Here is an 18,368-nt window from a genome sequence, read left to right as displayed (position 1 = left end):
TCATTATGACTATGGTTGATGATTTACCCTGCAATGTTAGGAGACCACTCATCAGGCGATGGGGAGTTTAATAGGAATGACTCTTATCAGCTACAATGGTCCCAGCAGCTAGGTAGTTACATCCATGGTTGCGACCAGTAGTAACTAAAATGTTTCTTTTATATAAACCACTTACCTGGCACTGTCGCATGGGATGCCAGCTGTGCTTTAGATGTGACCGTGCCATACCCTGTCTGTCATGGAGGAAATCCGTTCTTCACATGTGCAGAACGGATTTCCTCTTCCTGCTCCTCCCCCCAGGAGTGATGACCGCTAACATCACTCCTGAAATCCTGCCTCAGAATGCCACGCGAATGCCACTCTGGGACTCATGCGCCGTATACCGAAATTGCAAGGAGGGCAACATAGTTCTCCAAGCACCGGCATGCTGATCTCTGTGTGTCCAGGGATCAGCTGCAGAAGGGGTGACTGATGATCAGTCCCACCTGCCCCACGCTCCACTGTGTTCTGTAATAAAGTGAGGGGATGGGGTTATGCCACAGGGGGGAGCATCTTTTGGCACAGGGGCAGTAGGGAGATGGATTATGCCCAACAAAAAGGATTGTTTGGCTGGGTGGTGGTGGTGGTGGGGATATATAACAAATATAGAACTATATACAAAGTGACACATAGGGAGGGTGGTACCAATACAGTGGAGGCCCAATGACACTGGGGGCATCTGCCATTGGGATCTAGTACCATTACGGGGCTGGGTTGTGATACTGCTGGGGGCCTTGTGCCATGGGGGGGTTATTTTCAATGGGCGGGTGGGAAGTGATTATGCAATGGAGGCATATGGATACAGTGGGTGCAAAATAAAAAATCAAAGATCTAAATATATTTTTAAAAAGACATTCTATACTTTTGACAATTTTTTGGGAAAATTTTTTGGCAGTTAAGTGGTTAAGGGGTCTATTTACTAAGCCTTTGATGGAGATAAAGTGAGCGGAGATAAGGTACCAGCCAATCAGCTCCTAACTGCCATGTCACAGTGTGTTTGAAAAATTACATTTAAGAGCTGATTGGCTGGTACTTTATCTCCGTTCACTTTATCTCCACCCAAAGCTTAGTAAATAGACCCCTAAGTCACTGACCTCCAAAGACAGATATAGCTTGGGTGGAGTTAGGTATACCAAAATGTTTGGAAAGTAGGTTGTGAGAATGTTACTGTATACAGTATAACCTTTGCACTAAGAAAGAAAATTAACACAAACACACTGAACACAATGTGAAATCAATTGTTATTTAGTTTAAAGTATAGTGCAGAAGAATCCAAGTGGCACCTGCTGTGCTGCTATAACCTTGTAAATAAGGTGGATGGGAAAAAAACAGCGAATTGCATGAGGCAGGTCAGATGTGTATTCCTAATGGCAGCGTTTAAAGCTAAAATGTCAATATGCCTTTCCTTCCATCTAGAGGAGCCTATTTATTAATGTTAACATGCAATATTGTTTTTTTTGTCATTTTATCAAAATCTTCTTGAAGGCTACAGGGACTAGGGAGAATAAAAAGAGAGAGACTCTTATGTCAAATAGCCTTGAAATTAATTAATGTGGCAACCATCCGAAAATAGATGTTTTCGAGGCATTGACCACAATTATTACATTAATAAATAGGCCCCATAATGAATTTTGATTCCAGTCTTCTGTCAAATGAATACAGAATGTGAGGTTAAGACAGTGGTGTAAGGGAGATGGGGCCCATATGCAGTGGAGCACTCTCATACCTGTTCCTGACAACAGCGCCATTTGGTTGCAGTGGCAAAAGCAGGATTTCTAGAGAGGGGTTTCCAAATGCTTGATTTTAGAGTGAGTATGGCCAGTCCATGAAGAGAGTAGTTTTAGCACTTAACCAGCTTTAATATGCGTAATACATAAGACACTTTGTATCATAATTACAGCATATACAGGACCAGTGATCACAGTAAGCCATTAAATGGGGCAGTAGGGCTTTCCTGCCTAAGCTGAATGTTTTTTTTTAGATGTGTGCACCATTCCAGATTATTATAGCAAGTCCAGGAGTCTGGGAGCAGCAGAATGACCTAGCACTGCCCTGGACATATATGTACATGTTAGGCTCTATAGCAGCATATCCATAACAGTGAATGTTTTCCAGATCTCCTAGCTGATGCACAGGTTATTTATTACTAGCTGATACATGTTAAAAGATCCACAGGTAGTGCTAATTATTTCACTTGTGATACTGAGAAGAACATGCAGCACGTTTATATTACTATTTCCACTTTATTGTGGTCATGGTGTGGGCCGGGGAGGGGGGTTTCCAGGCAGACGGAAACCCCCCCTGCGTTTGCCTATGGGTTGCTCATCTGCAGGTGCGAAGATAATGCTGGAAAGATGGCGCCACCACATGCAAGTCCAGGGGGTGCCACCATGCAAGCACAGTAGCGTAATGGTTCTGAATGCAGGGTGTGCAGTGTGGGTACCCTGAACCCATGGGCCTGCGTGCACCGCACACATTGTGCCCATTATAGATACACCACTAGAATAATAAAGTGAATCAAAATATATTAAGACATAAGGTAAATGCTGAATTTTGGTTCCATTTGCCAAATGCCTTAAGAGAGTTGCCAGATGATCCATTTAAGCCATTATTACAATTAGTTAATATGCAATTTGCCTACCAACATAGCCAAAAGGTCAGACATGCACCAGACATCTGAATGAAGAGGCCGGGCAGCATGTGTCTATCATGTATTTCATTTTAAGCTGCTGGCACCAATAAACATAGTACCCACTCATATCAATAACCGTTATAATAATAGCATATAATGGGACAAATGAAGCCATTATCATAACAAAATTGATCGAATGAGTCATAAGACTTTAAATGCAATGGCTATTATATAAAAAAAATTTGAAATGTCTATTGATGTATGTAAAGATCAGCATGCGCAAACAAACACGTTTCACCACAGCTACTGTTGGTTATCAGAATTCCGGTAATGGGGATCCAGAAAATCCTTATAAATTAGTATGGAAGGTACCATTTAACAGGAAGCGAGTATTAACAAAACTTTAGGTAACCATTAAAAAATGGTTCTGTAATGCAGTTGAGGAGCCAGGAGAACGCATTCCTCCCTTGCATGCCTTTTGAGCTATGTCTGTGTTTTCACCCCAGGTAGAGAAGGATCTGACATTCCTGCGTGCTGACATTATGCTGCATTGATGAGTAACACCGAGCTCATTTTAGAAAGAATTTTCAGAAAACAGGGATAAATCACCTCAGAATTAATGCTGGAGCCCTCCAGCTGTAGCACAATTGTATCAGGTCTTATCACACAGGCCTGTTCCTACAGATCCTACATTATCTCCCAGCGCAGAATAAACCCTCAATAAAACGATTAGTATCACAGAACGTGATGTTCCCCCACCACAAACAGAGACCTGGGAGCAAAGCGCTGGTCTTGTTTTCTATGTAAGAGCTTTCCTTTGATCTAGCTATCTGCTTTATGAAATAATACTTTGATCCCTTGCTGTACACCTTAGGAATGAACGTTTTAACACAGAATAATCCTTGGTTAAACAAGCAACACTGTTGTACCCACATCTATCAATGACTGGGACAGATTAAGGAAACCTTTAGAGTTGTCTTAAACAAGTTGCCAGCATTCCTAATCAGTTCTATTCTATTATACAAACTCTTGGCAATACTATACTGATATGACCAGGGACTTACACGTAATCACTTGTGCTGAAAGCTCTGTATCCTGCTGGACAGCAAATACGGTAATTAGCAGGAGTAATGTCCAGGTTGTTGTTGAACTACAAGTTCCAGCACACCCTTCTAGCTAATAGGGTATTGTGGGGACTAAGGTCAAGGTGGACAAACATGTTGCTTAAGGGGGTTTGATTGGTCATTTTTTTTATTTTCACGTGGGTGAATAAATTTAGTGATTGGACGGACATGAATGTAAAATAAAATAAACATATAATGAAGATATGCGAGCTTGGTGGTATAGATGGAATGCATATAATGTATAAAATCATAGTTGCTACATTTTGAAGTAGTTTCCAGGGATACTTTGTTATGGAGTCAGAGGATCAGAGCGTATCATATGTATGATATCTGATCTCGGACGGCCTTGGAGCACTAAAATCCCCATCATGTCATCTATGCAGAATTCATTCCTAAAGTACTGTATGAATTTCTTTTTACTGGGGGCCTATTTATCAACCTGTTTTGTCTGAAAACCCTGCAGACACACATCTTCAGCAGCTGAACTGTGTACATGCGTGGCCTGACAGCCATGCTTCCTTCAAAGCTTTAAGCATTTCTTCTATGATTTTCTTCTATAATCTCCAACAGGTACGTGAACAGCAACAGTACTTGTTAAATAAGCTCTCACATACATAGGGTTTTTGGCATTTGATAAATACTGTTTATGGTAACTGTGGCAAATGGGTGCTGTACACACACTGACCCCACTGGGGTATCGGGGAAATCAACAGTGTTGACATTTCACTAGGTCACGTGACATCTGTGATGATGTCAGGGAGGGGGGAACCTGACAGGTAAGTGAGAGAAGGGGAGGAGGTATGGAACCAGAGAGGAGGACTGAGGAGACAGAGAAGGGAAAAATGAACAACAAATGCCATTAATTGAGAAGATGCCATATTTTATCTATAATGTTCCCTGCAAGTTTAAGAATTTACCTCAAGTGTTTCTTGTCATTCAAACTGTAATACAGTAATATAATGGATCAAATTTTATTATCACTGATGTCAAATGGGATTAAACATTTTATTGCTTAACATTGTAATAAATGAACGGATTGTGGGGCCTATTCATCAAACTATAAATGGCCTGGTAACCATGCAGAAACGCTAGTTTCCGCATATTTAGGTTAACGGGCTATTCATCATTAGGGGCCCCAAATGGACCCCCTGATATTCAGCAAACTCCAAAAACTGAAAGTTTTCGGAGTTTGTTTGCGAGTACAAGCGCCATCTTCAGATAGCACTTGTTCTCGGATCCCCGCTCCTTCCTATGGGAAGGAGTTCCGGGGATGCGAAGAGGGATCCGAGCAGATTCCTTCCGCCGCCTCCTCACTACTTCCCTGGCGGCTTTGCGCATGTGTGTCCTCGAGTCACGCATGCGTAGCCCTGTCGACGGACGAGAGCTAAGTAACGCAGCTACTGCTGTAGCTTCGCTACTAACCACGGGGACAGATGCTTTTCGAATGATGAATTGCTCCGGTGTCAAGTTTCCCCCACTGCGAGTTGGATACTTAAGTATACCTCACAGCGGCATGAATACTTAATCATTGGGGGGACCATAGGCCGCTATGACTTGCTAGAATGTAACACTTAATACACTAAGGGGCCCATTCATCCATTCTTAAAGTAGGTGAAAAGATCATTTTTCACCTAATTTTGTGGGATTGAAGTATTGGGGACATACATTACACAGGTAATGCAGCAGATATTAGATAGATCTCCTGCTTATCTTGCACACTTATACCTCCTGCAGATGTAGTTATTATCCCGGTTGTCGGGATGCCGGCCCTCAGAATGCCAGCGCCGGAATCCCGACACCAATCAGAATCCTGATCAGAATCCTGACGCTGGCATCTCCACAGTAAGCATCGGGGTTAGGGGGAGGGTTAGGTTTAGGCTACGGGAGAGAGGGGTAGGGGTAGGGGAACTGAAAGGGGTTCCGGGGATGCGAAGAGGGATCCAAACGGATCCCTTCGCCACCTCCTCACTAACTCCACAGCGGCTGTGCGCATGCGTGACCTTGGGTCACGCATGTGTAGCCGGCAGGGCCGGATTAAGGTCTGTGGGGGCCCCTGGGCAACAAACTTGTGGGGTCCCCTATATACCACCATCCCCTTTAGTAATGCCCCTATGCTGTGCCCCCCAGTAGTGGTCCCCCTATGCAGTGCCCCCAGACCCAGTAGTGGTCCCCCCTATGCAGTGCCCCTTATATAATGCCCCAGTAGTGGTCCCCCTATACAGTGCCCCCAGACCCAATAGTGGTCCCCCCTATGCAGTGCCCCTTATATAACTCCCTAGTAGTGGTCCCCCTATACAATGCCCTCAGTAGTGCCCCTTATATAGTGCCCCCAGAACCAGTAGTGGTCCCCCCATGCAGTGTCCCTTATATAGTGCCCCCGGGAGTCCCCGCTTATGCACTGCTCCCAGTAGTCCCCCCTTATACACTGCCCCCAGTAGTAGCCCACCCCTATTCAGTGCCCCCAGTAGTAGCCCACCCCTATTCGGTGCTGTCAGTAGTTGTCCTATGCATTGCCCCCATGAAGAGGCCCCCCCTATACAGTGCCCCTTACACACACGCTCCTGATGCGACCGCCGCTGTCCGCTCCGGCACCTGTTCTCCTGCAGTATGGAAGAGACGTCAGCGTCATGATGTCACTTCCATCATCACCCGGGGGGGAAGCCGGAAGACGGAGCTCATAAGTGAGCTCCAGCCGGCTCCCTCCGTTGAAGCAGCAGCCAATGAGAGTCTGTGTGACTCTCATCGGCTGCTGTAACAAACACACAGCTGCCGCCGGCGGCTGTGTGTTTGTCACTGTGTAGTGTGGCCGCGCTCACTGAGCGGTCTAAACTACACCAGCGGCTGAAGCCACCTGCTGCACCGCTGCTATTGGGGGCCCCTCTGTGTGTGGGGGCCCAGGGACAACCGCCCCTGTCGCCCCCCCCTTAATCCGGCCCTGGTAGCCGGGACAACGGGGAGGAGGTAAGTAATGCAGCTACTTCTGTAGCTGCGATACTAACCGAGGGGACAGCTGCTTTTCGGAGCAGCTGTCCCCGCACCGGAGCAATGATGAATTGCTCCGGTGTCATGTTTCCCCCACTACGAGTTAGATACTTAAATATACCCCGCAGCGAGATAACAATCATCGGAGGCAATACGCCCTCCGATTATGAATAGACCCCCTTGTCATGATATCAGTGGAGAAATTATTGCTGGGTAATAGGTGAAGTAATGCTGGAGAGACCAGCAGGCAGAGATATAGAGAGTTGATGGTGGAGGTGGGGTTGTGAAAACTGCAAGAGCAGTTAGGAGCTAGTGGGGGAGTCCGCCAACTGTGCCGATTCTGCTGCAGAAGCCCCAATGTTGTGTTACTGTCCCTCTATTTTCCCCATTGCAGTTATTCTGCTTTCCATCTGCACCTCTGGTGACAGACCACACTTCCTTATGCGGCAGGCCAAGTTTCTTCAGTGTGGTGTTGCGACCCTTTAGTGGACCCCTACCATTGCACTCCCCCAGTGGGCCATTCATGTCCCAGACCAATATTGTGTACAATATAACTGTCAAAAACTTACTTTCATTTTTAATTGTACTGTAATTGTTTACTTACCAAATATTTATTACAGGAGGAAGTATGCAAAGCCGTCATGGATGGGGCTTGATTACACATCCTGCTTCATCAATGGAGTAGGGCAAGTTGTGTCTTCATGCCATGCTCACTCAAATCAAAAATATTTGTGGGTTCCCCCACAGCCTGGTTAGCTGTGGTTTAAAATCCAGGAGGGGACCCAGGACTCCAGTTGGATTGTATAACATCAAGCGCTATAGAACTGGCAACCTATGATTACCAATAGTTCTAAAAGCCTTACTGGTAATGGTCTTCTTTTCTACTCTATTGTGGATACACATCATTTTTATGTTCTATGTATTGTTGTTTGTAATTAAAAATGGTATTACACTATTTTTCCCCTCCTTCTATTTTTTGCATATGATCAAACATGAGATCGATAACAACCTATTGAGGAGGGGGGGGTGCTGCTTGCTTGCCTAGAGGGAATTTATCACCACCTAAGAAGGATTGTTATTGCGTTGAAATATACATAGATAGACCCATTCTCACTCAATGTTTACTGAGGTTGGCACTGCTCTAATGTGTACTTTGCATCACTATGACCTATCACCAGACAAATGAATAGGTTTCAAGGAAATTGCTTTCTCCCCCGTAATCCAGGAGATCGGCAAAAACCCCAGACATTCCGGGACAGTAGACTAAGGACAGGATTTGATTTATAGCTACAAGTTAAATCTCTTCTTCTGTAGATTTCATGGGGATCACAGTTTTCGGTCTGAGATCCTCAAAAACAGTTACAGTGATACAGATACCAAGCAATGTATAACAATCTTGGTTGTCAAGTTATCTGGAATATGGCCCTCATCCTGACCGGCCGCCTCTGTTGCGGTCATTAGGCTGTGGGTTAACACCCACAGCTCTAACGACCGCTCGGGTGCTTACGACGAGACCCTAGTGTAGGGTCTCACTTGTCGTAAGCCCCGGAGAGCTTCTGGCTCTGTCAGAGCCGGAAGCTCTCCACTGACATCACTAGTGATGTCAGTGGGGCCTCCCCCAAATGGCAGGCGTTCCCATGGGAACGCCTCCGTTTGGGCTGCCACCCCCCGGCCCGCCTTCCAAACGGGGCGAGCTGTCAATCAACATCAACAGCTTGCCCCCTTTGGAAAGAGACCTGCTACGACCGGCGCTGTCGGTCGTAGCGGGTCTCACGCATGCGCACGAGGGAGCCGGCTCCCTCGTGCGCATGCGCACTGGCAAAACATTGAGGCGGCCGTGTCTCTATGTGACAATGTGTAAACAGCCATATTTATAGCTCCAGTATACAGAATTTCTGAGCACCTTGTGATCACTGAGGTGAGGTCACCTATGTATAGTTTCAATAGAACACATATACACACAATAGACAAATAGGCATAAGCAAGACCAGTATCACATAGCATGACATATGAGTCATGCGCCTTATAGTTGTGTAAAGTCTTTAATTACAGCTCTAAAGGGTAGGGACTTAAAGGGACTGTAATCTCAGGGACTGTTTGCTTAGTATAGGGGAATGTACAGCATATGCTGATCATAGTTTTGTGTTATCTCTCTGTGCAAATTTAGACAATGTGTCCTCAATCTGCTATTTAATATATATATTCTGTCCTCTCTGAAACTGCCCATGTCCCATATTACATTACGAGGTGTGGCTTTTAAATAACAAGAATGATGCTATAATTTATGTTTAATTATGTTAAGTACATCTCAACTCCATTCCCCTTCTTTGTACTCCCCTTCCGCATCCACACACCGCTGTATCCTTATTTTCCATTGGTCAAAGCTGTGCTGTAGCTCATTATCTGGTAGCTGTCTCAACAGCTCCATTGTTTTCTTCTCTACCTCAGTAACTGATGCAAAACAGGTTCTTTTGAGTACAGATTTGACTTTAGGGAAAAGAAAGAAGTCGCCAAGGTGCTAGGTCTGGTGAGTATGGAGGGTGTTCTAGCTCTGCAATTTGTTTCTCAGCCAAAAACTGCTTCACAGAAAGAGCTGTGAGGGCTGGTACATTGTCCTGAGGGAGGACAAAAAATTTTTTTCACAACTTTCTTCTGATTCTTTCCCGCAAAGTTGCTAGAACATGTTTGTAGTAATGTTGATTCACTGTTGCACCTTCTGATACCCAGTCTTCCAAAACAACACCCTTCATATCAAAGAAAATAATTAACATTGGTTTGAAGTTGGATTTACTTTCACATACTATCTTCATTCTTGGTGATGATGGTGTTTTCCATGTTTCATCACAGGTAATAAACTTATCTAAAAAACGCGAATTCGCTAGAAATTGTTCCAAAATGTCAATGTTTACCATTTCTGCTATCATTTGGATGCTGAGTCGGTCAATTTGAACAGCTCTCTCAATTTTTCCCACATTTTCATTTGTTTTTGAGGTGCAGGGTCTACCGGGACATTCATCTTCTTCGACATACTCGCGACCATCGCTAAATCTTTTGTGACACTCAAAAACACGTGCACGTAGCATACAATCTGCCCTGTACTGTAAGTCAACATGTTGCTCTACGTTTGTACTAAGCATTTTTACGACGCATGGGGAAAACAACTTCTTTGAACTCTGTGTGACAGCAAACTATGTGTGCGAGATGGGTGAAACTTGCAATATTGTTTTGGGATAGTCCAATGTCCCTCCTCTACCTTTTAACTCATGCAGTATGGTTTATTTTTTACAAGTACAGTCTTGCTATTTAATAGCCACATCTCGTATACCCTGCTACCTATGGTCTCTTGCTACAAGACTATGCCTCCAAGTACTTATATTATAGAGTATAATCACTTCTCAATAAAACTGACAGAAGAAAAATTGATTTTGGAAACAGCAACATAAGCAATGCAATCGATCTTGGTGACAGAGAGAGCCTAAAAACTAGGCATACTCCTATTACAAGAATATTTTTCATGCTTAATTTCTGAATATTGACTTTAGACAAACAAAATGGGAAATTATAAATATTGGTCTATAGTTCCTATAAGGTGCAAGTTACCTCCAGCCATGTTGAGAACAGCATCAAAAGCAGGACGCACTCCTTTTCCAAGCTGCTCATGAACACGCTCACCGAGTAATGGACCAACATCTGAAAGAAGAAAGAGTTCTATTAGATGATATTGTGTATGTATACATACAATATTGGTTCCTGGCAGATGTTACTCCATTTCCCTGCGGCCACCTCAAGGAAAGGATGGATTGTGGCAGTCCCAGGAATTCCAGTGTCCAAATTCAGCTATGGACCCATATTGACTGTATCAGAGGGTGCACAAGTACAATTCAGATAGGAAACAAAAAAACAGAAAGGGGGGTGTTCCCCGGCACACTAAATTGTACCTGCAACAATACTTGAAAACTATATAGTAATGGAAATTCAGAGATATTTGTTGTATACATTTACAAATACATGGTAAGCAACCATGCCAACTTTATGGCTTCTCTGATACTGGTGGTCCCTACACTGCATGATAACAGTACCCACTCTGGGCCATGTAATTGTCTACTGTAAGACCTCATGGCCAAATTGATTTAAGTAGCTTCAGCTTTGTTATGTTTGCTGTTTTGAGAGGCATAGATGGAACCAGCATTTTGAGGGCATGTTGATTCTTATAGTGCTAATTGAAAGTCCCAGGTATGACTCCCAGGTAAACTGGCTCTCAATCTGGATGTATTTCTATATGTGCCTTTACCATGAGGCCTTACAATTGACAATTACATGGCCCAGAGTGGGTACTGTTATCATGCAGTGTAGGGACCACCAGTATCAGAGAAGCCTGGCCTGGTGGCTTATCATATATTTGCAAATGTATGCAACAAATATCTCTGAATTTCTTACCATATAGTTTTCAAGTATTGTTGCAGGTACAATTTAGTGTACTGGGGGACACTCCCCTTTCTGTTTTTTTTTTTGTTTAGTATGACCCCTCCCTTTCATGCACCTGGAGAGTATTGCCAAATTGATTGGAGCAGCTTCCACTTTTATGTTTACAATTCAGATAGGCCTTATATAATTTTATTGTATGTTAAAGTCAGGTGGGGGTTTGGAGGATCACATTGATCTAATAGACCTAAGGGCAATCAAGAGGAAAAAAAAAAACCTGTTGAGTGAATTCAGATAAGCACATGTTTAATTTGGTATGAGTCTATTTGGTATGAGTCTATTTGGTATGAGTCTATTTGGTATGAGTCTTGGCCCAACAACGATTCATATACCATCGCACCTCGTGGATTTATCACAATACTATTACACTATTGGGTGCTTCTGTTTCTTCTTTTTACAGACATCACATGCCATAACAAAAAGGTATTTTGTAGGACAGAATCCCACCCTTACATTTTAAAGAAAAAGTAGAAATTGTGTATTGTACATAAACATGAATATTTGTGTGTACCAGTGTTGTTATTAATACAGTATTTATAATCACAGTATATCAGTGACAACTTACCAGTATATTAGCACCAAGTCACTAGTTCAATTATTTATATATATATATATATATATATATATATATATGTATGTCACAATTGGTGTTTGCACTCACGGTTTCAGAGGAAGTAATGCCTGGTGCCTTCAACCTAAATCCTTTAGCATAGGGAGTATATGTACACCTTGGCGGGTGCGGCTCTCAGGTCTTACAAATAAACAGTTCCACAGCCGGCTGTCTTTTTATTTGTAAGACCTGAGTGCCGCTCCTGCCACTGTGTATAATATATATATATATATATATATCTATATATATATATATACACACACATATGTATACATATACACACACTCACACTGGTGTGTGTATTGAAGGAGCTGAAGTGATGCTGGTGTAGTGATGTAGTTACTGAACTTCCTGATTACAATTAGTTTGATAAAAACTAGGGATTGCAAAAATGAATCACAAAGCTGAATAAGATTTAAGGGGTCTATTTACTAAGCTTTGTTAGAATATAAACTGAATGATGATAAGGTACCAGCCAATCAGATGTCTCAGGCTGTGTTTGAAAAATGGCAGTTAGGAGCTGATTGGCTGGTACCTTATCATCATTCACTTTATCTCCTAAAAATGCTTAGTAAATAGACCCCTAAGTCTTTTCTACATACTGTAGTTTATATACTGTAATGTAACTTATTTTTTTATTTAAACAAACCCATTCTTCATTCTGGCTCTGAGCACCCATTGCTGCAGCAGAACGGATGTAATTGTCATTTCCCAGAAGTGTATTCATCTGGATCACCTTGGTGGACTTTTTTTTTTTTTTTTTTAAATGTAATGTTACAAAGCCTGATTTAAATATGTTCTGTATAAACATAGGCAAACCAGTGGAGTATCTATAATCATACTCACCTACCTTTTACTTGTCCTCCCCAGGAGAAGCCTGCGGAGGAAAAGCAGGTGGGCTGTGATGGGGGCGGGGCCTGACGAGTCACACCATTAAGCCCCGTCCTCTTTGCGGGAAATTGCAGCGATTGGCCTTAAATTTAAATAGGGGAGGGGGCTAAATTACGCGTTTCATGGAGAATAGCGTCATTAAGCCCCGCCCCCTAAACAGGGACCGCGATCGCCATGGAAATCCTCCCTATTCTGCCCACTTCACTAGGAAGTGAGCAGAATGCAGGAGAAATGTCTACCCTTCCGGGGGTGCGGGGGGTTACCCGAAAATCGGGAGCTTCCCGCGAAAACCGGGAGGGAAGGAATGTATGTCTATAATGGGTGCAGGGTGTGCATGCTCACACCATACACCATGCACCCATTTCTTCAATACGAACTGTACATCTCTGGGGTCTTGCGTTGGCTGCACAAATCACTAGAAAAATAGCGCTGTGGCCATTTTCCTGGCGCTTTGCGCATACGCAGTAGAGAGAATACCGGAAAAATGTCCACCGCGCTATTTCCCAGGAGACCTGCGCTTGCACAGCGCCAGAGTCTACTAACTAATACGTTGCCCGCTAGAGAGGAGAGGGCAAGGAAGAAGACTCTCTTAACACGGACCCCCTACTCTCTTAGTGTGCCCCAGAGGCAGGAGGCAGGTTTTTTTGTCGTGTAGTCATTATGTCGACATGATTTTAGGGTTAAGCTGCAATTGGGGTTAATGTCAACATACCGAACATGTAGATGTCACAAATGTCGACATTATGCTACTCTGACTGTCGACATAATATACCATAATCGTTTTGTTTCATTATTTATTTTGTATGGACAGGGTGCAATAGTTGTTGGAGCCATGGAGAGCTATGGGGATAAATAAATATATAACTGTAACCCTCTGAGATTTCTTTCCTTGAAATTGGGATTTACAGATGTCAGATCCAGATGAGCCAATGAACTGCGGAGCTGGAACACACAGACATGACTCTGCTGCACCAGTCCCATATACATAATAATATACCAGGATAGGGTTCTACTTACTGCTAAGTTCTGACAGAGCCTTGTCCTTGGTGATGTTGAACTTGCTCAATAAATAATCAATTTGCTGAGAAAAATGAAAAAAAAAATAAATAAAACTAAATAAATAATGTAAACATTAAATAAATATATAGTATCATTTAAAACAATATGATTACACATTAGCAGTTACAGTCTCTTATAATGTGACGCGTCATTGACTTAGATAACAGAAGTCATAGGAACTACAGTATAATGCACTTAATGGGGCGAATTCTGAGTAGGGCGCATGTCTGCATGTCTGGCGGTCACCAGTCTGGGAATGTATGCAAATCCCTCTACACAGCTTTACCCTGGTGTACATCTGTGTCCTAATGTGCACAGACTGAGATGCCCGCTTACACCGACATAGTGATTGGTGCATCGTTAGACGCCACCATCGGTTGTACCATCAAAACTTGCACCGGCCCTACGGCAGCTGCAGTTTCTCTGTCTGAGTATGGTCTCCTATGTGAGCGGTTGAGCGCCTGTGTACGCAGCCACTTTCACCGGTACGCCCGCGATATTCCCATAACAGGCCAGTAAAATAGACCATCTACGTGTGTGCGGTCAGCCACCTCCGTGACAGATTTTGGAGACCGTGCATCTCCTATGCACCTGAAACGCAACTCCGACTGTGCGCTCACCATCTAGGCACATGCAGAGTGCGACAGAGATGCATGTGCAGAAGAAGAAAAATATCTGCACTGCGTCTGACATTGGCAATGTGTCCGTTCCGACGGGCGACAGGCCCCTGCTTTGGCAATTACACACACACTTGCATGACGACGCGATGTTGGATGCCATGCTGCATTCGTCAGCATGGCATTGTACACGATGTCTTCCAATTTTAGCCAACCAAAACACATTGCATGCGAGCGTGGGAACGCGCATATCGGGCATACACACTTAACCATATGCCCAATTTGTCTTTCCGATTTGCCCAGGCTACGAACTTCTAATAGAATTGACTGATGGTCAGTCAGGGTGTGAGCACATTATTCTCATTCAATGTTCCCCTTTTCCCTCTACCTCATGCATACAGCAACATTCGAAACTAAAAGTACTAAAAAATTTTTTTTAAAAAGTATAAATATCATATACTGAATATTAGAGTGGCAATTCTGTTCACCATACTAATTGTTTTGGATGTAATGAGGGTTTTGGGTTCCTTTTGGGTCCTATACCACATTTCTTAGACTTTCACTTTTGACACACATCAGAATTCTGTCATGTGTCAGGAAATGTTGCTCATCAGTATGTTTTTGAAAAGTTGTTAGTACATTTTTTTTTCAATAGTTGGCAACCCTGCTCAGTGACAGTGACCGGCTATAAGGACACTTAGGGCTACAGCCCCTACTACAGTTGGTGGCCCAGAGCTTGCTCAGCAACCCTCTGTAGTTCATGAATACACTCAGTGACAATAATTATAGACAGTACAATTAATACCATGAGCTTTCCTGATTGATTGGCAATTGAATAAAGAAAGTTTACCACACTGAACTGCCAATGTATAACACATGTCTCGTACGTTATATAAATGTTTTTTTGCTTTTTTTAAAGCATAGTTTTCCTACAGCCAGTTTGGTGAAACATTCTGACTCTATTATATTTTCATTGAAAGCCCAATAGGGACATCTGCTGGTAATTTAAAAAAGTACAATAATATGTGTTGTTGATTTGCAGTAACACATACAGGCAATCACATTTGCTAGAGTTTAATGTTCTTTGTATAGTAACTATTTACAGATCATATAAAATTAGTAAATTACATTCTGATATAGAATAAGGAGTTTTTACTCACCAATGTCCCTTACATTTGGGAGAATAGTGTAAAGTTTACACTGTAAACCTTGCTCATTTAATTTTCAGAACACAAATGCAAAAAGTATTAAAAAAAAGAGGACTGTAATAACAATAATATTTATGAACTGCACTTGATGTGCACACTGGTTTTTGCATTGGCGCATCTCCATTGAGCGCCCACCGTATATTAAGATGCACCTCTGCTCTTGGGAGACTGGGCCTGATTCAGACGCGCTCGCAGGCGGGTCGATGGTGGGGTACTGCGCAAGCCCCGGAGCGAGAGAGAAATTCTCTCGCTCCGGGACTCACTACAAAAGGGGCGGCTGTCGATGTTGATCGACAGCTCAACCCGTTTTGTAGGCGTGGCGGGGGGGTGGCTACACAAATGGAGGCGTTCCCGGAGGATGAGTGATGTCAGTGGAGAGCTTCCTGCTCTGTTAGAGCAGCAAGCTCTCTGGGGCTTGCGATGGACAGGACCCTACCACAAGGGTCTCGTCGCAAGCCCCGATGGTTGCGACCATCACCTGGACACCTGCAAAAGCTTGTTACATCACAGTCCACCCTCCTGCCTCTTTACTACTAATTAATTTATTTATTTATTTTGCTACCTATGCACCACTCTGCTGAGATGTAACATGGAAGTGCTAACTTATAGAACCAATCTCTGCCAACTCTGAGCAAATGCAAAAGTGAAAGTGATAATGGCCGTGTGCCTCTTGACACTGTAAGGAATGCCCCTGAAGTTATGCGCACAACATCCCTTTATCAGTACACTTTGCCAGCAGTCTATTCTGTGCATTCAGTTGTTATGAAGATAGTCTAAACAGGCTTTTTAGATATTGGGACCTATTTATTAAGACCAAAAATGAGGTCAATCCTCTAAAAACAGCCATTGCTAATTAATGGGGAACATCAGCAGATAACTATAGTAGACCCCTTTCTTTGCACTCGCAAATGCAGTTCTCATATGGGGAATAGTAAAATGCCCCATTTAACAAGATCTGAAGCGTTTCGATTTTCTGAGACTGGCTTGGTTAAGTACACTCCAAATTGCAGAAGTAAGTGGTGATAAGGAATGGTAATAATAAATATGCCTCTTAAAGGGAAGAGCAGAGTCACAGATACAGTAGAATCAGAGGGATTGTATTTATTTAATATATTATTGCAGGAACCGTGTAGACAAACAACTGTCTAACACTGCGGCTATCAGTTTATATATTACAGGGGAAAGTTTGAAATTCTGCACGGACCAGAGGGTTAGGGTTAGGCTGCGGCAGTGGAGGGTTAGGGTTAATCTGCGGGACTGGAGTATAGTTTAGGGTTCGGCACTAGGGGAAGGGTTAGGTGCTAGGGTTAGCCATACTTAGCGCCGGTAGTGCAGCAGTATCCACCAGAAGTCTTCAGGATGTCACTGCTGGAAAGAGACGACAACGCTAGAGCCCCCTGTACCAGGTAAGTCACCACTAGAGCACCAGGGACGTTTCAGTCAACATTCTATTTCATCAGTGTCAACACGATGAATGTCCATGTGATTGGTCTACATATCAAGCATGTCAACATTATGAATGTCGACAAAATATACCACACTCTATTATAGATATTTTCTCTCTTACAGAAGTAAAGAAAGGAATAATAGAAATTAGAGTACCGTACCACTGGAGTGTCAGTCAGCAAGGTTCTCAAGTCCTTAAAGTTGCTTTGAATCAGTCGCTTTGATCCCCGAATCTGATCGGTAAGATTCTGATTTGCAGCAAAAGCACAAAGGACACCCAGACTGTAGACAACAGGATTATGTGATTAAGGATAATCATTTGTTTTCAATAATAAAAATTTAATTGCAATTATGTCATAAATGTACAACTTAAGAAAATGATTTTATACAAGCATCATGTAGAGCAATTGTCTCTCTCCTTATTTCATGTTTATATACTAAACTGCTCTGTATAATTATCAGGGTACAAAGTTACTGTAACAGAAGGGAAAATGTTAGAGTGATGAAGGCAATATAAGCAATGAGCAATGGTAGTACATATTGGAGTACTTAGCGTTTAGGCGGATATGCAGCTTAAGATCTAATTCCTGATGTTACAGAATATTTTTCCTTATTCAAGCATCAAAACACAGGAAATATTACATAATAAACTTTACTACAGTCAGAAGAGGTCAACTTTATAAGATAACAATGAAGGATTAACCATCAAGCAAAGAAACAGCGTCACCTACTGTCTATGTAGCTTGCCAATCAAAACTCAGCCTGTAGCTGTTGTTATACCCCAGCACCCGACATATAAATACTGATTGATTTTATGAATCTTTCCATCAGCAATCAAGAAGCAAGTGCTTGTTATTCAGGTACTTAGAAGTTCTGTTTTTTCGCTAAATGCAGGAATTAGAAAAGTGCATGGGTATACAAAGCGCACTCCATTAATCTTGGGGGCTATAACTACTGTTACACCCTCTACCCTCCCATCTAAACATAGCTTTGAGAATAGCTATACCACTCTGCACATTACACAGAAAACAGTACAAGCAATGTATAGAGGGACATGATATTATATCGTACTCCAAACTGCAACGGGTCTATCTGCTTGCATAATGCTACATTACAGTGTCAGCGGCTGTAACGTTTTGCATGCAGATACACCCGCAGTTGCACACAGAACATAGGCAAGCCACATATCATATTAATCAGCAGTGCGAATAATACACATCTAAAGGTAAAAAGTTGCACGAAAAGACGCTCAGCTCTACCGAGTAACGCCACAGCTTG

The 18,368-nt window shown here is 42.9% G+C and overlaps 1 protein-coding gene across 16 annotated transcripts in view; it reads right to left on the bottom strand.

Annotated features, from left to right (window-relative positions):
- PROM1 (prominin 1) overlaps window positions 1–18,368 on the bottom strand; it is a 238,200-nt gene that overhangs the window by 119,743 nt on the left and 100,089 nt on the right. For all 16 annotated transcript variants that reach the window (XR_015870062.1, XM_088450647.1, XM_088450645.1 and 13 more), the window contains 3 exons: window positions 17,252–17,372; window positions 13,778–13,841; window positions 10,378–10,467 (listed from right to left, as the gene is read on the bottom strand). Coding sequence is in view for 15 of the 16 variants with exons in the window: in XM_088450647.1 (XP_088306773.1) it covers window positions 10,378–10,467; window positions 13,778–13,841; window positions 17,252–17,372 (275 nt within the window). In the remaining variant the exon portion in view is untranslated. The remainder of the gene's footprint in view (window positions 1–10,377; window positions 10,468–13,777; window positions 13,842–17,251; window positions 17,373–18,368) is intronic.

The sequence above is a fragment of the Taudactylus pleione genome, unplaced genomic scaffold, assembly GCF_031769625.1.
Source record: "Taudactylus pleione unplaced genomic scaffold, aTauple2 ptg000520l, whole genome shotgun sequence".
In the NCBI taxonomy this organism is placed as follows: Eukaryota; Metazoa; Chordata; class Amphibia; order Anura; family Myobatrachidae; genus Taudactylus; species Taudactylus pleione.
This window is presented reverse-complemented; position numbering and strand designations above follow the sequence as displayed.